The sequence below is a fragment of the Malania oleifera genome, chromosome 9, assembly GCF_029873635.1.
Source record: "Malania oleifera isolate guangnan ecotype guangnan chromosome 9, ASM2987363v1, whole genome shotgun sequence".
In the NCBI taxonomy this organism is placed as follows: Eukaryota; Viridiplantae; Streptophyta; class Magnoliopsida; order Santalales; family Ximeniaceae; genus Malania; species Malania oleifera.
In genome coordinates, this window is record NC_080425.1 from 81287814 (window position 1) to 81312339 (window position 24526).

A 24526-nucleotide genomic window follows, 5' to 3' on the forward strand; every position below is an offset into this window, starting at 1 on the left:
AGATGTATTTTTTCAAAAAAATAATAATAATATTGCCATACTTTTATTTATAAATATTAAAATATGAATATTCAAAGTTATATATAATTTTTTTTTCATTTTGTTTTAAACTGTAAAATGTAGAGATATGAAATACTATTATGACACTTGTAGATACAAGAAAAAGAATGCCTTAATTAACATTTGGAAAAATTAAAAATTTTAATATTTATATATTATTATTGATAAACAATTTAATAAATATATATACACATTCATTATTATTATTTTTTAGTCTATAACTATATGATTTCTTAATTAAAACATTTAAAAAATTTATTGCAATTTTCTAAATTGTGATTTGCTACTTAAAAACTCTTTACATTTCTTATTCTTGGTTTGCTCAATGGTCAATTAGTAAACCTTTTAAATTTTAAATAAATTTAGAATTTTTTATTTGGAGGGTGTTTCTAGCTATATAATTGTGTTTCTAAAATTTATCTCAAGTTATATTATTATTTATTTAAATAATGTTAAAAAATTCTCAATAATATTTGATCTTAATTTTATAAGATAAGGATATTTTTGGGTATAAAATGATTTATGATATTTATAATTTTATATATAATATATTAATTTATTTCCTTTTCAAAATGCTTAATTTACTCTACAAGATAAAAGATAATTTTGTTTACAATTACTTTACACTATTTATAATTATATATATATATATATAAATTTATATATGAATATTTAAAACGTTATGATTATATTTTTAAAATATAAAAATACTGAAATGATTTATAATATTCTTACTTTTATAAGTAATATAGATATGAATTAGATGTTGTTGAGAGTAATTAAACGGCACAAGGTAATAATTTTTATAAAATGTTAAAAACTATAAATTGCCATGATAGACTATCTCTAAAATTATTTTACCGATGATAAAAAAATTTAAGTGAATAAATAAAAATATATTTTCTTTATGATTTTATATTTTATTTTAAAAATATTTAAAAAATTATAAATCAAGCACAAAAAATTACATTCTCTCAAGTATGACCATTTTTAGTAGGCCTGGCAAAACGGGTGATAACCCGTCGGGTTATTTAGATTCGTCCATTTAAAACAGGTTTAGATTTAAAGAAATCAACCCATTTAATAATTGAACGGATTGATCCGTTTATAAACGAGTTGACATTAATTTGGATCTTTTATATATATATATATATTTTTTTTTTTTCAGTTCATCTGTTCAGTCTTCACCCTTCCCTCTTCCAGATTCACTCTCGGGCCTCGGCGACTCCACCCACACGGCCACACAAAAAAAACCCAGAGTCCCGAAGACCCTAACCCGCGCGGTCACGCCGCGGCTCTCCTCTTAGCTCCAGGCTCTCAGCTCTCACTCTCTCAAGTCTCAATCCTCTCCTCTCCTTAGACGACTCTGGTGCGCTGCTACGCCGCGGCCCGCGGCTCTCCTCTCAGCTCTCACTCTCTCAATCCTCTCCTCTCTAGCTCTCCTCTGGTGCGTTGCTACGTGCCACGGTGCCGGTGCTCCTTGAGCTTCCTCACGGTCCTGGATCAAGCTCCCTCACGATCCACAGACGCAGATCTACCCTTATATCGCAGAGGACAGAGGTGGAGCCGTGGAGGTGAGTTACGATTTTTTTTTTATTTTTTGGGTTCTTGGAGTGATTACATTGCACTCGTCATCTACAGAAACGATTGATCATGATTCATGACTGAGCCTCTCATTTTCTCATGAATGCATGATGAATTGATGGCAACAAATAGTCAATACTGCTCCTCTGAGGCAAATAAATGCTTGCAAATTAAAAATTCAAAGTTATTTTTTATTTATGAAAATAAAAATCTAATCCCACTTCATTAATCATTTCTTTGACTTACTTTACTGTATGTTGGTGAAGAAAAATATGATGAAATAAAATAAAGATTACAACTCCAAGTTTTAGACCACATTAATTAAAACCTAAAAGGAACATTACAATTTTTGTTGAAGGTCTGCATTTGGTGAACCCCAAATTGACAAATGAGAGATTGGAAGTGGTGGGCTGTCCCTTCAGCCTTAACTATTCTGTCCATCTTATTCAATTAGTCTGTTAATGTAGTTTTTTTTTTTTAAATGTTATTTCCTATGGATTTTTTAAATAATTTTAAAATAAATAAGTTATATTTTTTTAACGAATTATGTTATCTGGACGGGTTAGGGTTCGCTTGTGTGACCCATTAAATATCGACCTGTTTATAATTCGGCCGTTTATAGCTCGGCCCGTTGGTGACCCGGACCCCCGTTTTGCCACCCCATTTTTAGCGCAGAACACTCGCAAACTGCAGAGCACTCGCGAAGCCCTAATTCCTGAGTACAGTTTTAAGGTCTAGTTTCAGGTCGCGTACCTTGCATTCTCCATCATTCCAGTGTAGACGTTAACCAAGGCCATGAAAGGAGGAAGGAAGAATCTAAAGAGGGCGGCTAAGGATAAGACCCTGTCTCTTCAAGAAGGCCAAAGCATAATGCAAGTCGTGTCTCTTCGAGGTTCCAATCTCATCGAGGTACAACTTCTTTTGTCAATGTTCATGGTTCGCTTGTCTTGGTTTGTTTCTCAACGAGCTTTAATTTCTTTCCAGTACATACTTGTGCTGTAACTGAAGCGTGATGTTTCAAGTAATGGATGGTATGCCCTGGTTCTTCGTCTTCTTTTAGGACAAAAATTTATAATTTTGTTTATGTTATGTATCAAATGAATATTTGCTGAAGCCTTCAAAATTCTCTTTTTCATAGGTATATGGGCGAGGTTTGTGATTTTTTATTTTTTTTTTGGCCTAATACAACATAATTTTGCGAACTTTTTCTGTTGGCTATTCTTCTCTTCATATTGTGGTATGTAGAAGGTTGTATGATGGCGGGGTTTTAATGCAAAGTGGTAATTGGCTAAATATTACTCTGTATCTGAACACAAGGACAGAGCTTTATGGTTTTGCTAAAACATATTTGGAGTGAGCTTGTTGGTTGTGAGTTAGACGCCTCTTATTCATGGAGTGCATCCCATAACCTGGCAAATGAAAGCCTGAGAATTTTTGGATCTGTAATTATGTCAATTAGTGATTGCATAAATTGCTGGAAAAAGATTGATATAGCCAACCCCACCTAGTGGGAGTGTGGGACTTAAGGCTTTGTTTTGTTGTTGTTGTAATTATGTGAATCAATAATTTATAGCTTTGGTTTAGCTGCTTACTTGTCCTGTGTTTTCTTTTGGATCCAACACAGGAAATCCTGCCTAAAGTCTTCTTATTTCATAAATTGATTGATTTTGAAATTCCTGTTTCACCGATTTGTCAAGGAACCCTATGTTTTGCATGATCCAACATAACTTGCATTGTTTGTTGATTAATTACTTTGAAGCCAGTTAGATTGTTGTATGCAGAACAGTGCTTCAGAACTTAAACTTTTGGGACCAAGTGGTAGCTTAACATGGTATAGAAATAGAATCTTTGGGTTTCTAGGGATTGTTGTTATATTGTTTTATTCCACATATTTAAAAGTACTTGAGAATGCATGCTTTTAAGGTAGCTGTTCTAAAATCACTTATTTACACACCCCCTCTCTGCGTGTGTGTACATGTGTGCATGCGCATACACCCCTGCAGAGTAGTTGAAAAATCTTTTTCAGAAGCGGCCCATTAAAGTTGTTAAACTTTTTATGTCAATGGGGACCTATTCTTTTAACAAGTAATGATGTATATGTCTTGAAATCCGAGTGTGAGAAGCACGTGATAACTAGCTAACATGACGAGTTTAAAATTTTCTGAGCATGATGTGGTATTCTGTATATCTTTGTCCAAATATGTTTTATTTACACAGGTAGGAAGATACCCCCATTACAGCTTCCTACTCCTCCCCCCCTGGGGGGGGTTGGCACCACTCAGTGGTTCCTCTGAATCAATTATCTTAATTTTATTGGATGATGGCTCCTGCCATCAGTCCATTGATGGTTATGCTTTATGTTACCATGTTTAATATGACCATTGTCTACTTTTATCATAATATAAAATATTTATCTGTGTTATTCAAATCATAAAATTAGATGTATAAAAAATAAAAAGTTCTAATGCCTGGTCCTTTTTTTGGTAGGTAATGGATGTGCAAGGTGAGAAATCATTGGCATTATTTCCAGCAAAATTTCAAAAGAGCATGTGGATAAAACGAGGTTTGTTACAGAGCTGAAGTTTAAGCACTTATTAGTTTAGAAGCCTTGGATCTTATTGTTGTACCCACAAACTTCACTTATTGATATATTTTTCCTTTTTGGTTGCCTTCACATTCTGGGAATGGATTCATTTGTTTTTGTCCATTGAATTCTTTGATCCTTCCTCAAACCTTGGCCTGGCCTATAAATATTAAGCTTGAACTTGGTCGGACTTATAATTGTTGAGCTCGAACTTGACGTGGTTCAACTTGGTCTCATCTGCAAGTTTTTGAAAATAAAGCTCAACCTGATTAAGCTTAATTTGGTTACAAAATATTTTTAAATATATGGAAAAACATATAATAGTAAATGTATGCATAAAATATATACTATATGACTTCGACAATGTAAAAAACAATAAAAATAGAAAAGGTCAAGTAAGGTTGATTAGGTTCATGAGTAGTACTTTGAAACTTGGATTTGAATGAATTATTTTCAAGTGGAGCCCAAGTAGCTTGCCAGTCGACTTGATTCATTGACATCTCGAATTCTATCCATGGATAAGCTTTTTCACCCTCCAGTACCATTTTTCTTCATTGACTATTTTATTGAACTCAGGTTTTCCAATAATGTGTAGATGATATGGCGTTTGCGTTTGGATTGTCTTGGTGGATGGATGGTGATGCTGGGCAACCTTAGAAAATTTAAATTTAGGGACTCTTCTGCAAGGGGAAAGTTGGTGATTCTAAAGATTTATCAAGAAGGAATATTTTAGATGGCAAATAGATTAGGTTTGGGATGTTAGGGTGATGTCATGGTTTTAAATCGTGGTAGCGGGTAGCGTAACGTAACGGTAACGGGTGTAACGAGAAGCAGGAGTAGTGGATGTTAGATAACGGGAAACGGGTGTAAGTTGTAACGGCTGTGAATTTTTTTGAAGCATGCACAACCTTGTGCATATTAGCGCACTTGCATGTTTTAAGCGTTTAGCCATTCTTAGAAAGGGTTTTAGTGTATTTTGGACCTTTAGTTCGAGTAACTAAGTTATTTAGTAAGGGCAACAAGTTTACATTTGTTTTAAACCATCATTGATAGAAAATTACGTGTGTGCGCGTATTTATACTTCTCATTGTTCTTATCTGTGATAAATTCTTATGTGTGCTAAATGAATTAATAAAATAAAATACATTATACACTCCATTAATCTATTAGACACATAAGACATACGAATAATATAAATATAAAATAGTTAGAAAAGAAAGAAGGTTGAAGTTGAAAAATAAAGAACATAAATATCACATTACTAATATTATTAAAAAAAAAATTTCCTAACAAGTTAGTATTTTGAAATTGTTAATTAATGCATCTATTTTGAGTATTTAAAGAAATAGTAAATTTTGTATCATTGTCATCCTCATTATAATCTTTTCCACCTCTTGCCACTTGGTATATTGAGAATGATATATGAAAGAGAGAAAAAATGAGAAGAAAAAGTAAAAATTAAAATATATTTTTGGTGTAATAGTCCTGTAGCAGTTACGTAGCGGCCTTTACGTTCGTGATTTCTTTCCACCGATTTCGCGGTGTGTAACGGTATCGGTAACCCAAAAAACCTTTACGTAACGGTTGCGGCCTTTATTTAAAACCATGGGTGATGTTCTAAAGGTAAAGTAGAGTTTAGAGTTTTACATTAATATTTTGGATTAAAGGAAAAAAATAGACATAAGAGAGGATGATCTTAAATTAATAGGAAAATATGGTTGTCAATACAATAGAAGACCATGCTTTGTATGCTTGGGGAAGGCTCCTCTCTAGTGAAGTGAGGGTGAGGTAAGGGGAAGAAGAGCATGTTTTTAGGTTTGACCAAGAGTCTAATTTGGTATTTTTTGTTTTTTTATTTCACTTGTGCGTGGGGGCAGATTTTTATTTTTGTGGTTTTTTTTTTTTTGTGGGGGGGGGGGGGGGTGTTGTTGTACTCTATTCTCATATCATTGGGGCATGCCGTCCTAGTGCTGCAAATGGGTCAATCTGAGCTTTGTCATGCTCAAGCTTGTTTAACCGAGTTCAAGCTTGAGCCGAGCTCAAACTGGGCTTTAATTATACTTGCTCAAGTTTTCTCATTATGAAAATGAATGAGCTGACAAGCCCTTACTGAGCCGAGACACCAAGATGTGGTTACTCTCAATGTGAGAGGTGAGAGGCTATTAGTTTGTTAGGCAAAAAGGTGAAAAGGAACTCTTATTAATACTGCCTTAGATTTTTTTGCTCCCACCAAGCCAGCCTATTTGCCTTGAGCATTGACCCTATCACAGTATCACTAAATTTAGGTTATAAAGTTTGAGTTAAATAAGCTCACACCCTCCCTACTTTTAAGCCAGTGCAGTCTATTAAGTCTTATTCTACCTTATTAAACGAGCTTATAAATGAGCCCAGTCCAAATCTCTATTTAAAGAGTCCAACCAAGCCTATAACTATTGTTCACAAGCTGAAATGAGTCGAATCCATTTATGTTCAAATTTGGCTCAATTATTAAACGGGCCTCAAAATTGTGCTTGGGAATCTCCCATTATTACAATGAATGCGCTCTTTACGAGCTGGGCTCTCAAAGTGCTCATGAGCGGCTTGCTTTATTTGTAGCCCTAGCCCCCCTCCCCCCAACCCCTCCCTCCTTGAGGCACCCACCAAAAAAAAAAAGGAAAAAGAAAAAGGAAAAACAAGCCCTATCAAACTTCTTTTTATTCTTTTATGATACAATGATCTTATTTATGGCCGAAGCTTGCTATGCGCATCAAGTCATCGAAACCTTATTAAAAAAACAAAAGTTAAATTGGTTAAGAATTGAAGGAGAAAGAGGGTGTTGTTGAAGCAGATCAAGTTTGACTTGGTAAAAATCTTGATTTTAGGGATGTTATATCATGAAAGAAGATTTTCAGCTATAGTTGGATGGTTCACTGGAAGAAAGATCCAGTGGTGGTTTAGGTGTGTGTTCTCCTGTCCTGCCCTAGAGGAAAACTTGCCTTCTTCCACGGATGGTTGTTCTTTGTTGAAGAAGGTAGAAAATATGGATATGAAGTGGACGGTTTCTGGTGATTGCATTTGGTGTGGACTCTAAGTAGGTTCCTTTTTGGTCATGGTTGATTCAGGTGGGAAGAGAGCCGTGTCATCATTTTGTGCTAAGGGATAAGCCAATTGAAAAGTGTGCACAGAAGGTTTTTATATTTTGGAGGTTACAAAAGGGCCTTGTGGCGATCATGCTGGGTTTAGAGCATTTCTAGAGTACTAGTGGTTGTGATGGTTTATTGTTGGCAAATTTATGAATTGAGTATGGTTCTTATGGGGATTGTTAGAATATGCTTCTAATGTAAAGTCTTTATGAGTCAATATTTTTTTGATTGATAGTATGGAATGGGTTTAGAGTTGCTTTATTTAGCTTCCACATATCCAAAAGATGGGATCATGACAAGGTGTCATGAGCTAAGTTTGTTCAAGGCATTATGCTTGCCTGTGACCGCTTGTCTCATGTGTTTGGGATGAGTTTCCATCATGTAAATACTAGTGTAGGGTTATTTTCTACTAGTAGTGTCTTTGTATGCCAAATAAGGGAGTATAACTCCTCGGTTACTTTGATGTTTCCTAGTGCTAAAGTGAGAATGGCCTAGAAAGCTCTTTAGGAGAGGGTGAGTGTTCATTAGTCATTGTAAAATTCACTAGCTTTTGTCAAAGTGTTTAGCCTACTTGCCTCCCTCGCTAAGCTCACAATGTCAACGGAGGTGTTAATGAATTACGTTTGCTTCAATGTTTACTTCTTGTTTGCCATGACTTTCATGAATTGATTAGTGTTTCCGCTGCCATTTGATTGAATGCTAATGAAAGTGTTTCGTGGATGAATGTTGGTAAACGATAAGTTGGCTATTAAACAAGAGTGCTTTAACTAGCGCTGCACAGCCCTTTCACAATGGTGTAAAAATAGTCGGACCGTGACACTTGGTATCAGAGCCAAGGCTCAGTTGCTACGAGAATTCAGTTACCTTCGTTGTGGGATTTGGATAGCTTTGGTAAGTGACCATGACACCAAACAATGCTAAGAGGATCAGCCTGCTGGAAGCACAGGTTGAGGCAACAACCAATACTGTGGCTGCGGAGATGGCCCGGATGAGAGAACTTGTTGATGAAGTGATGGAATCACAAAAACATCAAGCAAGTTTGATAGGCGACATGTCATAGGATTTTCGCTATACAATTGAAACTTTGCAGTCGCGGATGGCTGATCTAGATGCAAAGGTGAATCTGATGGTTCTTGCTACGAGGAATCCAACACTCCGGGAGTTAGTAAGACCAGGGTACCAGAACCCAGTACGTATGGGGGTGCCTGAGATGCCAAGGAGTTGGAGAACTTCTTGTTTAATGTGAAGTAGTACTTTCGCGCTATGAGGATGACCTCTGAATAGGCAAAGGATACTGCGACCATGTACTTGGTTGGTGATGCCAAACTGTGGTGGCGTACCAAGAATTTGAAAATGGAAACTGTGTAACCGATAGTTGGGCAGACTTGAAGAGAGAGCTCAAGACCCAATTCTTTCTTGAGAATGTTGAGTATAATGCAAGGAGAAAGCTGAAAGATCTCAAGCATACGGAGTTAATCGGGGAATATGTGAAACAATTTTCTGCTTTGATTTTGGATATTCGGGATATGTTGGAGAAGGACAAGTTCTATTTTCTTGAGGGGATGAAACTGTGGACAAGGACAGAACTTCATAGGCGAAGAGTTCAAAACTTGTCTGCTGCACAAGTTGCTGCAAAACGCTTGACTGACTACGCTAGTGATGATACCGCTTTGTCCAAATGCTTTGGCAGAGAGGAAAATAGTGGAAAATCTTTCAAGAAAGGCAAACCCAAGAGTGCGGGAGCCGACTCTAAATCATCAACCTCAAAGGAAGTTTCGTCGTCTCAAGGGTTCAACACACCCAATGGAAAGGGGAAGAGTACAATTTCATGCTACTTGTGTGGTGGGTCTCACAGAGTGAGTGAGTGTGAACACAAGGGATTACTCAATGCCTTACAAGCTTCCACTTCGGAAAAAGTGGTGGAAAGCGAGGAGGAAGAGGATGATGCCCCGAGGGTAGGTTCAGTGCGGCTGGTGAGCGCATTGGAAAAGTAGGCAAAAGCACCGAAAGTCACACGAGCAAAAGGTTTATGTTTGTGGATTTGAGGATAAGTGGGAACAGTACTCGTGCTATGATGGATACGAGGCTACTCATAATTTTGTTTCGCAGTTGGAAGCATGGAAACTCAACTTATCCTTGGAGAAGGATACATGACACATGAAAGTAGTTAATTTTATAGCCCAACCTACTCTGGGAGTAGCCAAGCAAGTTACTGTAAAGCTTGGATAGTGGGAAGGTCATGCGAATTTCACAACAATGCCATTGGATGACTTTCCAGTCATTCTAGGAATGAGGTTCCAAGGGGGACGAGGGCAGCGCTGATGCCTTCGGCTGGTTCCCTGTGTCTGATGGGAGATCACTCGTGCACGGTGCAAGTTGTTGCAATGAAAGGAGATGACGGGAAGTCCCTTTCAGCTATACAACTCAATAAGGGATTGGGTCGGGGTGAGCAGACATGTCTAGCCACGATGGTGGTAGACAAAGAAGTAGGCCAAGAGCTGGAGCCTACGACCATCCAAGCGGTGTTGGATGAGTACAAGGAGGTGTTGCTGGATAAGCTGCCTCACAATTTACCTTCATGACGGATTGTGGAGCATGAGATCAAGTTATTATTAGGAGTGAAACCACCTGCTAAAGGGCCATGTTGGATAGCGCCTCTATAAATAGTAGAGTTGGGGAAACAGTTTGATGAGTTGGAAGCGGGATGTGTTCGCCCTTCCAAAGCACCGTTGGAAGCATCGGTGTTGTTTCAGAGGAAACATGAAGAGCATTAACGGGAAGGTGTTCGACAGGCTAAGGAGAAACAGTCAGTATGTGAAGAAAGGGAAGTTCCCTTTCGCTCAGTGGAGCAAAAAGTTCCTTGGTCATGTGGTTGAATAAGGTCGTATCCGGAAGGGTATGGTGAAGGTAAGGATGATTCAAGAACGGAAAATCCCCATGACAGTGAAAGAGTTGCGTTCCTTTCTTGGCCTTACTAGATATCAGAGGAAGTTCGTTGAGGGGTATTCGCGGAGAAGGACTCCAATGACAAACTATTGGGGAGGTATTGTTGGCCGCACCCACAAGATGATGTGGTTGATTATACTAGAACTTGTCTCACTTGCCAACAAGACAAGGAGGAGCGAAAGAAGTATGGTACTTTCATGGCCGCACCAAAGTACTGTTCGGCAAAGGAGACAACACAATTGTTCATTGTGACTATTGTGAGATATTGGGGTTTTCCCCAAGTTATTGTTTGTGACCGGGACTTAATGTTCACTGACAACTTCTTGATAGAATTTTTCAGGATATTCAGGTCACATCTTGACATCTCTTCGAGTTATCACCGACAGACAAACAGATAGATGAAGAGATTCAGAGAGCTACTAGAAGAGTACTTTACATCATTTTGTCAACGACAACCAGGAGAATGACATGCAACTACTTGATGTGGCTTCGTTTTGTGGCAATGAACAAAGGAGCTCAACAACCAACAAGAGCCCTTTTGAGCTTTTTACAGGCCAGCAGCCGCTGTTACCTCACACAGTGGGCTAGCCGTCCAAACGAAAGAGTCTCAGGGCGTACATCTTCACCAGAGAATGGAGATAGAATGCAAAGTTTGCCCGAGCCTATCTGAAGAAAGTTTCTAAGCAGATGAAGAAGTGGGCAAATCAGGGGAGAAAACCGCAATTTCATGTCAACTGCCTCAAGCCGTTCAACGCCGACACCAATTACCTGAACAGAAGTCAGTCCAAAAGAGTAGAGTTGAAGACAGTGCAACCTGACAAGATGTGAAGTTGAAGAGATCCTTGTAGACAGAAAGTTCATATCTTCAAGGAAGAAGCGACAGAAGTTCCTAATGAAGTGGAAATGCCTTGATGACAAAGAAATCAGCTGGATTTCTGCGGAAGATATGAAACTGTTCGTGGACAAAGTTGAAGTGTACCAAGCGCAAAAGTCTACAAGGATGTCAACCACATAAGTGGGGGAGAATGTCACGAGTTAAGCTTGTTCAAGGCATTATGCTTGCGTGTGACCGCTTGTCTCGTGTGCTTGGGATGAGTTTCCATCATGTAAATATTAGTGTAGGGTTATTTTCTACTAGTAGTGTATTTGTATGCCAAATAAGGCAATATGACTCTTCAGTCACTTTGATGTTTCCTAGTACTAGAGTGGGAATGACCTAAAAAGCTCTTTAGGGGAGGGTGAGTGTTCTTCAGTCATTGTAAAACTCATTGGCTTTTGTCAATGTGTTTAGCCTGCTTGCCTCCCTCGCTAAGCACACAATGTCAACGGAGGTGGTGTTAATGAATTACGTTTGCTTCAATGTTTACTGCTTGCTTGTCATGACTTTCATGAATTGATTACTATTTCCACTGTCATTTGATTGAATGCTAATGAAAGTATTTCGTGGATGAATGTTGGTAAACGATAAGCTGGCTTGTTAAACAAGAGTGCTTTAGCTAGTGCTGTACGACCCTTTCACAACAGTGTGAAAATAGTCGGACCGTGACACAAGGCAATGACGTGCTTAGAGGAGGAATTGGAAGAGGGAGCTAGTTAACTTAAAAGTAATCAATTAACTATGAAGGAGGGCTTTAAAAAGGGGCTCTCTTAATTGATGATCTGGTTTTGTATATTTTGTATTTTTTTTCTTCATTATTTTTCTCTGTATTTAGAGAATGTATTGATGTCTTTTTATTTGTAATTTCTTCTTTTCTCTCTAATGAAATTTCCTTTGCCATAAAAAAGAGCTTGTAAAAACAATGTTGACCACCCAAAGCCAAATTTCTAGAAGGTACAAAGATTTGGAACTTTAAATAAACTAGTTTGCACCCAAGAAAGGCCTCCTCAAACTCAAATTATGTTGAACGAAATGGAAATTCTTGGAATATTAGAAAGACCAAAATTAGAAACATCTCAATTTAAGAAATATCCAGCAAATGAGACTCAATAAATTAGAAAATATAACTCTACTAACCTGAAGAAGACATATCGCTACCACATAGCTATTAACTTGGATGCCTAGCAACTCTTTTTTAATATTGCCAAAATATCCTTAATGCTAAAGTAGTTGGTACGTTATTGGGGACTATAAAAAGTAACTGCCATGAACACTCTCTCCTGGACCGAAATCACTCTCTGTTTGGCACGAAGCCAATCTCCTACAGTTGAGGCTTCCAAAGGGAGGTATTTCTTCCCAAACCAACTAAAATCTGCCACATTAACGGCATTATTATTTGGACAGTTTGTAACCCTGTTATGTGTACCAATTCTTTGGAAACTAGTCAAGTGCACAAAAAAATTTGTTACTGTGTTATGCATAACAATTCTTCGGCGACTGAAAAACAATATTAAGTAGTGTTTCTCAATGTGCAGGGAGTTTTGTTGTGGTTGATGAAAGTGGTAAGGAGAAGGCTCTTGAGACGGGCAGCAAGGTGGCGTGTATTGTTTCTCAAGTGCTCTTTTATGAACAAGTTCGTGTGCTTCAGAAATCTCCAGAGTGGTGCGTTTCTATTCAATCTTAAAATAAAGTGTTATCGTCTCACTGTTATTTTCATTTGGAATCTTTGCTCATTCCAATTATGACCTGTCAGAGAAGGGGAAATCTTTTTAATGGAACACCAGCCCAGTCATCACCCTGAACTAATCCAAGTGGTCTATTCATCTGCAGTGATCAGATGAAGACCCTAGATACTCACCTTGTAAAAGTACAGAGATTATAGATTCAATGCCTTTGCATGATTATATCGCAGTGGTTGCTTGAATTTTCAAAATGTGACCTAAAATGAAATTTAAAGGGGAACTTTGACGCAACGGTAAAGTTATCGCCATGTGATATGAAGGTCATGGGTTTGAGATGTGAAAACAGCCACTTGCAAAAATGCAAGGTAAGGCTGCTTACCATAGATTCATTATGGTTTGTCCCTTCCTCGGACCTTGCATGTGCAGGAATTTTGTGCACTGGCTGCCCTTTTTTACCTAAAGATGAAATTTGTTGAGGCTTTGTATCAAAAATTACTGTTGACTTGATTAAATGCCAAATGGAACTTTCACACTCGTGAGAGTTAACTTGATGCAACTGCCACCACTGCTCTCCATTTTTTTTTTTTTTTTCACTTCCTGTGTTTACTTCATCCACTCAATCCAGGCCAGAAATCTTCAATTCCACAACACTGGAAGACAGTAACGGAGACTTGCACGCACACACGGCCAACGTAGAAGAGAATGCTGCTAACTCCAGTGATGACGAAGGGCTCCCTCCAATTGAAGCCAATATGAACCGAATCAAGCCACTTGAGTTGCAATGTAATGCAGGGGTAGATTCAGATTGTGATTCTGAATCTGGCTGATTCTTAATATTGCTGATTTCTGTAACTGTAACATTTAAATTTTGTATGGGCATAGATGAATAATCTAAACTTGTAATGCAGCTTATGGAATTTTTGTGTATATCCATATCCCTAGAGCATAGATATGGCATTTAAATATTTTGAGTCTTATGTTCTCCCATAGTAGACTTTTTTCCTTTTTATTTTTCTGGTGCAATTTTGATCTGATTTCATGTCAAATCAGGTAGGCAGAGCTTTTTCCCCATTTATCTCTTTTTTTTTTTTTAAATTATTAAATAATACATTTTTAAGAAAATATTTTCTGGAATAATTCTGACATAATCTCGCTACTTGGTCTTGCGAGATTTAAATAAATCTCGTCGATCAAGTAGTGAGATTTGCTTTGGAATGTTTAAATGATTAAATGATTGTGAATCAATAAATGCAGTGGAGTTTGCATGTGAGATAATTTAGGAATGTCATTTAATTTTTTTTTAATTGGAGTTTACAAATGTAAATATATAGGCATATGGAATTCTTTTTGTTCTCCTTATTTATTTATTTTTTTATAATAATAATTAATTAAATAATTGAAGGAAAGAATCATTTATTAAGTTAAATTTTCATATAAAATAAATTACATTTGGTAAATTGTCTTTTAAAAAAAATATTTTTTAACTTCTTAAAATGTAATTTAATTAAGAAAAAGACGTTTATGATGCTTGAAAATTATAATTAACTTTCTACATTTATTTATTGTATGCATTAAATAACAAATTTATCCTTTTAATTTAAAAAAAGTAAAAAATAAAAAAGAAAAAGAATAATCTAATGTTTAGATGTAAAAAATTAATTAAGGGTAAAATTATTATTTAATATATAAAAAAGTTAAATGTGAACGGTCAATAATATTATTTTAGAGTGACAATAATATTTTTCTAAAAATTTTGAATCATTATAACTTTCACTATTTTTATTATATTTCTGTTTTATGCCACCTTTCTGCAAAATTATGCTAATATTTGTAAAGTTAAAATAAATTAAAAATGTTCATTTTCATATTTAAATAAAATAATATGATGAAAATAATAAAACTATAAAATACAAACTAAGGATACTAAAACTATTTTAATAATTTTACTAAATTGTTATATTTTCAAAATTTCCTTTAGAATAACAATCTTATTGTACACAATTGAAAAATAGCAAAAAATATTTTGAAATTGGCTTTTATTATTTTTATTTTTTAAAAATTATGCATATTTTTATTTAAATTATATTTAAATTCATATGATCATTTTATTTTGATTTTAATTAAAAAAATGTGTACAAGATAAATGATTTAATCCAAAAAAAAATTTATTTTAGATATAAAAACTTCTAACAACAAGTTGTCAAAATAATTAAATATTATTGTGAAAGTTTAAGAATAAATAAATATATTTATATTTTATTATTTACATCTGTGAAATTCTTCGACTCACTATCTCGAACAATTTTGTCTCACTATTATTTTATATTTTTGGCACTTTAAATAATCATATTTGAATTTATATGAATCTAAATATAATACAATACAAAATTATATTAAATTTAATTTAAATCCACACAAATTCAAATTTAAGACTCCTCGTTCGTGTTCTCAAATACAAATGTAATCTCAAAATTTTGACAAAATCTCAAAATATTGAATCATTTTTTTTCTTACTTATTGATTGAGTATAAGAAGAGTGTTCGTCGCCAAATCTTAATTATTGGAACAAATGTAGAGTTTTTTGAGAAAGACGGAACAATATAGAAATATAATAAAAATTGTCAAAGTTCTAATGATTTTAAATTTTTAGAGAAATATTATTGTCACTCTAAAATAATATTATTGACTATTCACATTTAATTTTTTTATATGCCCTTAATTAATTTTTTACAACCAAACGTTAGATCATTCTTTTTCTTTTTTATTTTTTACTTTTTTAAAATTAAAAGGATAAATTTGTTATTTTATGCATACAATAAATAAATGTAGAAATTTAATTAATTTTTTCAAGCATCATAAACGTCTTTTTCTTAATTAAATTAAGTTTTATTGAGTAAGTTAAAAAATATTATTTTAAAAGACAAAATTTACAAAATGTAATTTATTCTATGTGAAAATTTAAATTAATAAATGATTCTTCCCTCTAATTATTTAATTAATTATTATAATAAATAAATAAATAAGGAGAATAAAAAAATTCATATGCATATGCATTTACATTTGTAAACTCCAATTAAAAAAAAATTAAATGACATTCCTAAAATGTCTCACATGCAAACCCCTGCTCATTTATTGATTCATAATTATTTAATCATTTAAATATTTAATCATTTAAACATTTCAAAGCAAATCTTAAACCGACGAAATTTGTCATGCGTCTAAAGTTGTCTTATTCATGCACAGTAAATCTTGCTACTTTATCCAACGAGATTTGTTTAAATCTCGTGGGACCAAATAGCGAGATACGTCAGGGTTATTCTGAAAAATTTAATATAAGTATTTTTAAAAAAAAGATAAATCGGAAAAAAGCTATGCTAGTCAGCCCCTATTTCTCCATTTTATTGAAGTACCATTTCTAGGAGGTTGGCGTGTCCAGGATTTGCATGGGATAGGCATCAGTGGGCACCGACACTCTTTAGGTGATAAAAAATAAAGTAAAAATACTAACTTTTTGAGAATTGGAAAAAGATAATGACCTTTTTTTTTTTTTCAGATTTCAAAAATTTTAGAAATATCTTTTGAGATTTTAAAATTTTCAGAAGTTTTCTTCGAGATTTGTTAAAAAAATAAAAATCTCTTCTTATATTTTATTAAAAAGATAAGTATCTTTTTGGTAAATTTTGAAAGAGGGTTTTGGTATTTTTGAAACTTAGGAAGGGCTCTAATTTATTTTCTTGTCAAATCTTGGGAAACACCCACTTGGAGCCAAAGAGAAAATGTTGTAGAAAGAGTGCCAACAATTAAATATCCTAACGCCCCAGAAACTCCACGCATAAGTAGCCTGCGAAGCTCTGTACTCGAAACAAAACAGAATGCTATATTGCCACTGCCCATCGATTGCCCAACGTATTGAATATTCTTCTCACGATTCATAAGTAACTTCGCAGAGGTGCGGCCTAAAACATTTGACGGGTGATAATTTCAGATTTTAACCTGTTGGTCGGAGTAAACATGTGATTAATAGAGAGACGCAATCGGGCAACCCGGTCCAACAATGTTTTAAAAAGTGAATTTGTGATTTGGCAGCAAGCAGGCGTGCAGCTGTCCTCAGCAGGCCAAGGGAGGCATCACAACCGTGTAATGAAGTCAATTCTTCTACGCGCGAAAGCCAACAAAATGTGAGGAAGTTCCCACACAAGCAATATTGGTTTGTTAGGGACCTTTAGACTAGTGTCAAATTGAAACAAGAGCAAAAGAGCAAAAGCCAAGCCAGGGATACCTGGGTTGCTTTCACAACAAAATTTTCTAAATTTGGCAACCCATCCCAACCACAGAAACCTCCGTGATCCATCCAAAACCACTTTTTCAATCCTTACAAGGCACAGGAAAAAGGACACCCCAGATATCAAAATTTTTCAAAATATCAACTCTCAGCATCACAACCACCACCATCATCAAAAACATCCACCCAAAAAAAAATGCTTGTGGGGTTTTCAATGCAGAGAAGGGTTTCACCAGCAACAACCCAGCTGCCAAAAGTGAAGCACAAACATGCGCAAGCAATTGGTTTGGTGATTTTCTAGGGCACGCTTTGGATTGAATCATGGAGACAGGACCACTGACTAGGGCTCACAGGGCCTAGGAGAATGTCTATTGCATTGGTTTTCTAACTAGTTACATTTAAAAAGAAAAGAAAAGATAAGAAAAACATAAAAATCTCCAAGGAAATTGAGCTCGGAAGTACAGAGAATGACATTAAAGAATTACTAAATTAGACAAAGTAGTAACCACTTTGTAGCCCCTTGATCTTAATCATAGTGTTATAATTGCCTAGGCTAGGCTTTTCAAGTTAAAAGGTTCTGTTTTGTTTATCCAAGCTATTTCAACCTTTGTTTTTGCTTCCTCCAGTACTATTTTCATTAACCACTGTCGAGACATAACGAGATGGCAGAAACAGCAAAAACAGTAGTGGCCATAAGCCGCCCAAAATTACTTTTAGTGCCTCTGGCTGGTGGGTCTGCTCATGATGGAGATCAGTAACAGATGGTAACCATCATTTTATGAATTTGTTAACTCTGGATCAAAGATGTAATGATGAAGATTATGATTTGCGTGATGGGTTTTTCTTTTTGGGGTGGGGGAAGGGTCTAGAAGATGGGCTCTTTTAGGTTGATCGATTGGTGATGAAATGATGGTAAGCATGATTAAGGGCCCAGGATGAGAGATTTTTTATGGGTTTTGAGAGATATGATCATGCATTTTATTATTATTTTTTTCTCTCCCTTGGAAAATATTTCCTGTCAACTATTGGGGTCATGGATTGGATTAGGGTTTTGGTGTGGCAAAAGGGTTTGCATGGGAAATGAGTGGCCGAATGGTGCTGAAGAGAAAGGAAGGCTCGTGGGGGGACAATTTGGTGTGTCAAGCTTGTGGCCTAGGCTTTCTAGTGCTTTGACTTGTGACTTGAGGAACTTTAGATAGTTTGCAGCCTCATCAAGCATTGATGCAGTGTCCATCTTGCTCCCGCCAGGAACTAGCCTTTGCAAAACTCTTATCCTCTCACTTATTCTCTCCCTCCTTTGCCTTGCAGCCACAGTTTGTGGGTCAGTGGATATTCTCACATTCTTCCTCTTGGGCTTCTCCACCACCTCCATGCCTAAATTCACAGGCCTGAAGGCTGCAGCTCTATATATCATCTCCTTCATCTGAGCAATGGCCTCCGAATCGGGTTCCTCCGCAGAGGTTGTCGATGAACTCGGCTGCTGGAAATTGATGTTGGATGAAGAACTAGGCCTCTTTTCTGATCTGGGTTTCTTTGCTTTTGGTGGATTCTCAGAAATAAGCCGGAAACCGCCTTCTGTATTAGAAGAATCCGATTGAAGGAGATTAAAATAACGATAATCTCCAATTGTTTTGGGCTTATTTGGATTGTTACCTCTCTTCATCAATGTAGGCTTAGTTTCTGAAGAGACTGCATGGTTGAGATGTGGATTGGAAGAAGTTTGTGTGTGTGTTTCCTCAAGCTCCTTTATTGGGCAATGGACATTGCCATTTCTCATTTTCGTGCCTTTATTTTCGGACTCTCCAGATGATACAGTGCTGCCAGAACCAAAGCTCCATAAGTTTCTGCAATCAGAGAAGATCATGGAAATCCCATCGTCTTCCGCCGATGTGTTTGTGTTGCTGTTAGTAGCCGATAGCAAGCAGTCAAGGGACTCAAGAGAGCCAGCAGTTGAAACCGCAGCTTTTCCATCTTGCAAGCCATTAACAACTTTAGATTGGTCTGGCATGACAAAATTTGTCATTAATCCACTCAGTGGATTCATGACAAAAGGCTTGTTCATCAATGAAGAACTCAATTCATGAGAACCTAAAGCCTCTCCCCATTTGGTTCCCGGCCCTGATTCTGCAACGACACTATCTGCTCTAGACAACCTCACCCCTGCTTCTTGGTGCTGCCACAAATTTGGGCTCGAAACAACGTTAATCGAGTCTAAAGCCGGAGCTAACTGCCCAGCCATTTCACCCACTCTGTCGGAACATATTTGGGTTTTGTGAAGCTCTTGAGTTGGATCAGACATTTCTGTGAAGCCCATCTTGCCGCCATAGGTACCACCGCTCGAGTTGGAAAGGATGAAGCCTTCTTCAATTCCATGCTGCTGATTGTACCACGACGACGGCGGGTTTGTCATGACCGGTGAGCCAACCCAACCCAGATTATCCATGGATGAATACTGGCTTTAACTCGTTGAAACTTTAGATAACTATATATGTCTCAGCAAGACCAGCTGATAAAATTATTCTTCACTGCCTGGGAATTTGAATTTTGAAAGAAGAGAGTATGAGATGAATCAAGAAATAAATGAATGATTTACCAAATCAAGAACGCTAAAGAGCCAAAAACTTAATGACCATTTTTTTTTAATTCAGAGGTTATCAAAGCAAGACAGTAACAAGGTAACATAACTCACCAATTCCAGATCCAGCTCTTACCCAACTGAGAAATCCAATAATGAGACAATTGGGTAAACAATTTTCAAAGCCAATAACAGAGAGTTGCATCAAACCTCATGTTTATATCGTCTTCAGTGCAATCACCATCTTTAATTCCCTATCATGAAAACTGTGATCAGGAACAGAACAACCATTTGCCAACGTCAGTTTTGACAACTAAAATTTGTCCTCCATCTTAGTAGAGACAACCCAAAAGAATCTTGAAACTAATCCCGGGACTTGTGCAATACTGCAACCACGCACACAAACACAGAGACGCCCCCAAGAAAGAATAACAGACAGAAGAAACAGATGAATAAACCAAGCTGGGTTTCTGTAGTTGAATCTCCCTCTGTGTTCATAAACTGAAAAAACACACAGAGTTGATGGTTCAATTACAATCTTGAGCTGCCTTGGATTTCCAATAGTGATTCTCTGAGCTTTGTTTGCTGAGAAACATGCTTATATAGTAGGGAAGAAAGCAATGTCCAATCTTGTAATACAACAAATACTGCTAGTACTACTTCGACTTGTGAAAAAAATAATAAGATAAAGAGGGTCAATAAAATATAGTTTCAAACAGTTCAAAGGGGATGTAATCGCTGAGAAAGATAAGGCTTTCGGTCAGTTTGGTGGGATGTAAGAGTATATGTTTTTTTGCAGATGAGGAGCATGAGAATTCAGAGAAGCATTTTGGGACATAATTAATCGATGCTTTAAAACACTATTTTAATGTTCTGCTATTTGTTTATTGATTTATGCCAGATGGGGAAAGCTGTGACCTCCTTTTGGGCTGCTCATGCTATTCCACGCGCTCTGTAAAGTTTCAGACTTTCAGTAGACCGCAGTGAGAGTGAGCATCTTTCACCAGTGTACCATTCTTTTACCAAAAGATTTCCATTAATCATAGTCTTAATCATAACCATTATTGCTTCACTTTCTACTATCGACTTTCTACTTGCTACTTTCTACTCTAGCTCTTTCATCTAGTTGCTTTTATATATATATATATATATATATATGAAGCCACAGTGCCTTCAAGTGATCCAACTTTGCCGATCACACCCTCATTTGTTTTTTTCCCCCATTGTCCATATATATGGAACCTGCAAGGATTGGATTATCTTTATTACAGTGTTTTTCTTTTTTAAATGTCCATTCTTGATAAAGTATGAACAGAGGATGGGAAGTTTCATTACAGTATTTGCATTCTCAATACAAAGGCATGAAAGATGAAAGGCGATCGATCAATAGATAGCACGGGGGATTAAAGCTATTGTTTTGAAAATATAAACAAGCAATAAATCACATGCACTTCCGGTCAACAAGAAGACAAGACATAGTCACACTAAACATTCTATATATGAAGACTCTTGAGTCTTGATCCTCCATGATACAATTTCTTGGACAGGCTTGTAGAATATGGGCTAGTGATTGTGATTGACACAAATCAACGAACACACAATGGTGGATCGAGTACTTTGAATGACTGGAACACCATTCAATACCTAGAAACATAAGGGTTTGACCTCGTGTTTTTCATGATTCATCATGGCTTCAATACATTTCCCTCTTATATGAAGCTTTCAGCACGTGAGTAATTGGTGACAGTGACTCAATGAGGTTCATTGAACAGATGATGAATATTCAGACCTCCTCAACATTAACACAGTACTTGCATAAAAATGAATGAATGAAAGTTAAAATATGTGGTTAAGAATGGTGCTGTGAGTTTTCTAATATTTACCAGGTGAGCAGAGAATATTAAAAGTTAAAAAAATGAAAGTCTGAAACAGATATACAAGCATATTTCCTAGAATTGGCATTTTGAGCACATTAGGAACACAGAAGATGTTGGCAGTCAAACAAGGCCAGCCAGAGGAGAAGATAACACCAGCAAGTTGCTCCAGAATTTTGTCTCCTAACATTCTAGTTTTTGCCATTTCTTCACTTTATTAAATAGAGAGAGAGAGAGAAGGGTATCTGGGTGGGTTCTGAGTCCAACCCACATGCGCCCCATCATTACAGCTCAGTGAATGGGCTCCCATAGCATTTTTGCTTCTTTTTGTCACACTTTAACTCATCTCTTGTATTGTTGATTCATATATATTTCTCTTCATCTTCTCTGCAGAAAAAGGATAAATAAAATGTTTAGGTTTCTGGATCCATAGCTTACTGAATTGAAGCCCCTTAGAAAGCTCCAAGTACCCTCAGAGGCACAAATCCATCCATGGAAATTAATAAGTAAACCCATTTATTTGTTTGACACTTCGAACTCCAATTCATGTTCTACACCATAGGAGTGGGACAAGGTCAAGGCATAATTGGGTACGGTAGTTTATTTTGCTGAGAAATTTAGTGAAATTACACTTGTAAGTTTGTCCAATATAGGACTTTAGAGATGAGGTGAAGTGGCTTATATATGAATGGATGGACTTAAAAAGGGTCGAAACTTAATGACTTAATAATTTGGATCAAGTTGGTTTTCAAATGTTAATTGTAAATGAATTAACTCCAACAACTTCAGGGTTTTCTCATGATTCAGTAATTGCTCACTGCATAAGAAGTTCGAATAGAGAGGTACAATAATGGTGTTCAAACCATGACTTGAGTTTATTTTAGTGATCTAGCAGTTAGATTGGCGAGGTTAAAAGACGGAGTCAGCATTGAATGCTTAAAAAGTTTTAATAAAAGTAAATTAAATCCTAACCTAGTGCTTGAATGATATGGAAAGTAATGAAAAACTATATGATAAATGTAAAAACTTATAAAGATCAATTCCACTTCATTCTTTTGTATTAAATAAATATAAATTTTTAGCATACATTTAATGAAAAAATCAATGAACGTGTCTTCAAGAAAAATAAAGATATTCATTAATACTTGGTAAAGTACTTTTATTTTCAATCATCACTTTGCATTTGACTTTTTTCAGTAAAGCAACTCACGTCAAATTTTCCAATTTAGTAGCCCAATTTATATAAATTGATCATGCATGCGATTGTAACAGCACCAATGATTGTCTATGTTAGAATTTGGAAATTATTATTGCATCAAATAACTATCAAGCTAAGACTAGTGGATATTCCCAAATTTAAATGAGAAGAGCTTGATAGAAGAGAGTGGTTTTTTTTTTTTCCTTTTTAACAAATTTCAATTTTATTGATAGCTCTCACTTATGGCGGAAGAATACCGTTGATACAAGTAGGACACATGAAATTTACAAATAAATTATAAAACTATCTCAGGCATCAAAACCAATAATAAAAAAAACTAGTACCATCATCCAACTAAAACAATCTCAACATGCCTATATGGAATCAAAACTAAATAAAAATAAATATGAACAAATTACTTGCAAAATGATGTCAATTACGTGTAAACATAAATTAGAGGAAAACCAAATGATGTCAATTAAAGACGAAGGTTTGGAATACTCATCTTATCCATATGAATAAGAACTTTCATTTTACTCGGCAGCACATCACCTGCAAAATATCTCCTCGTGTTGCCTCCCTCGCCTTGACGAACCAAGAAATTCGTCACCTGATTATCTTCTCTAAATTGGTGCTTTATAGAGAACTAAAGACCTTATAACTCCTCATATAATAATTCCCAAAAGTCACATAAGTACCAAAAGGAACAAATTCCATATATGAGTAATCCCACCACCAATTCTGAGTTGCTTTCAATACAAATATTTTGATATCCTAACTCTTTACAAAGCCGAACACCACTAGTAAGAGCTAGCAACTTCGCTCCATTATTTGTACCTGACTCAAATTTGTCAGAAAAAGTGGCCTTAATATTACCAGGTGAGTCGTAGATGATACCATCATAAGAATCCAAATTTCCTCTACAAAAGTCATGAATATCTAGCTTCAACCAACCTACTGGAGGCTTTTCCCAGACTACTTTTCGAGGAGTTCTAAACTTTGGCATTTTCGTTTTCACTTGAAACTCTTCCAATGAATTCTTATCTATAGAGCACAGAGAACCCTTCATGCTTTCTACAATTTTTGCAAGTCAAAACCTGACAAATAACCAAATTGTATTCTCCGACTCATACTTATCTTCCTTGCGAGCTTTACAATGTCAAAGCCATAGTTTCCAAGAAATTATAGTAGGTAACAAACCAATAATCGTACCTTTTTGGGTTGATTTTTTGGCACATCTGAACCACCTACTAATTTTTACCCCGCATGGTTCACTATCAAGATTTAGAATTCTCAAGACAGAAGTTGCTTTTTTCCATACTATACTTGCAATGGATCCCATACTCTGAACATGATTGAGAGACTCCTCTTTTTATTCACACAGTAGTTGCAACAGGAGACCTTATCAAATCCCAATTTCCGCATTCTCTCATCTATAGGAAGATATTTGAACATGACTTTCCACATACACAACGATACTTTCTTAGGAAGTTGTTTATGTCAAACCTACTCCATCCACGAGTACTGCTTCCCTTTAATTCTTATCACCCCCTACGCCAAGACGGTTGACAATTTTCCACTTATGGAAGGCTTCCAAATAAACACATCAGACCCGTTTTGTTCTTTAAAGATGTCGACAAAAACATCTCATCCATTTTGGAGACCCCTACCAATTCTTTCAGCACATCGGTATCCCGATTCTCAAACTCTCAACAGTCTTGAATCTTTAACTCAGGATGATG

At 35.9% G+C, this 24526-nt stretch overlaps 2 protein-coding genes and 1 long non-coding RNA gene across 10 annotated transcripts; 2 read left to right on the forward strand and 1 right to left on the reverse strand.

Moving 5' to 3' along the window:
• The first annotated feature begins 1226 nt into the window (after window positions 1-1226).
• LOC131164281 (uncharacterized) lies at window positions 1227-13830 on the forward strand. 8 transcript variants are annotated; one of them, XM_058121339.1, is made up of 5 exons: window positions 1227-1634; window positions 2320-2553; window positions 4132-4207; window positions 12709-12835; window positions 13481-13830. In XM_058121339.1, exons 2-5 carry the CDS (start codon window positions 2440-2442, stop codon window positions 13680-13682), a joined length of 519 nt encoding a protein of 172 aa, XP_057977322.1. In that variant the 5' UTR covers window positions 1227-1634; window positions 2320-2439; the 3' UTR covers window positions 13683-13830. The 8 variants fall into 8 exon arrangements, with proteins under 8 accessions (XP_057977322.1, XP_057977327.1, XP_057977326.1 ...); XM_058121344.1 differs by having other exon boundaries at window positions 2377-2553; XM_058121343.1 differs by having other exon boundaries at window positions 2383-2553.
• A 3664-nt stretch (window positions 13831-17494) lies between these two features.
• On the reverse strand, window positions 17495-20402 carry LOC131164164 (transcription factor bHLH87). The gene is made up of 2 exons (XM_058121158.1): window positions 19827-20402; window positions 17495-19666 (listed from the first exon to the last, which is right to left on the reverse strand). The coding sequence occupies exon 2, from the start codon at window positions 19578-19580 to the stop codon at window positions 18156-18158; it is 1425 nt and encodes a 474-aa protein (XP_057977141.1). The 5' UTR covers window positions 19581-19666; window positions 19827-20402; the 3' UTR covers window positions 17495-18155.
• On the forward strand, window positions 18211-20974 carry LOC131164165 (uncharacterized). Its single transcript, XR_009139224.1, has 2 exons — window positions 18211-19552; window positions 20614-20974. It is a non-coding gene; the product is annotated as an uncharacterized LOC131164165 (long non-coding RNA).
• Window positions 20975-24526: the final 3552 nt, after the last annotated feature.

Bases quoted from the DNA above. Each gene is read 5' to 3' on its own strand.
- LOC131164281 (XM_058121339.1), top strand. From the start codon at position 2,440: ATGAAAGGAGGAAGGAAGAATCTAAAGAGGGCGGCTAAGGATAAGACC. The intron at 2,554-4,131 runs GTACAACTTCTT...TTTTTTTGGTAG, and splicing joins GAGGTTCCAATCTCATCGAG to GTAATGGATGTGCAAGGTGA. The intron at 12,836-13,480 runs GTGCGTTTCTAT...CACTCAATCCAG, and splicing joins CTTCAGAAATCTCCAGAGTG to GCCAGAAATCTTCAATTCCA.
- LOC131164164 (XM_058121158.1), bottom strand. From the start codon at position 19,580: ATGGATAATCTGGGTTGGGTTGGCTCACCGGTCATGACAAACCCGCCG.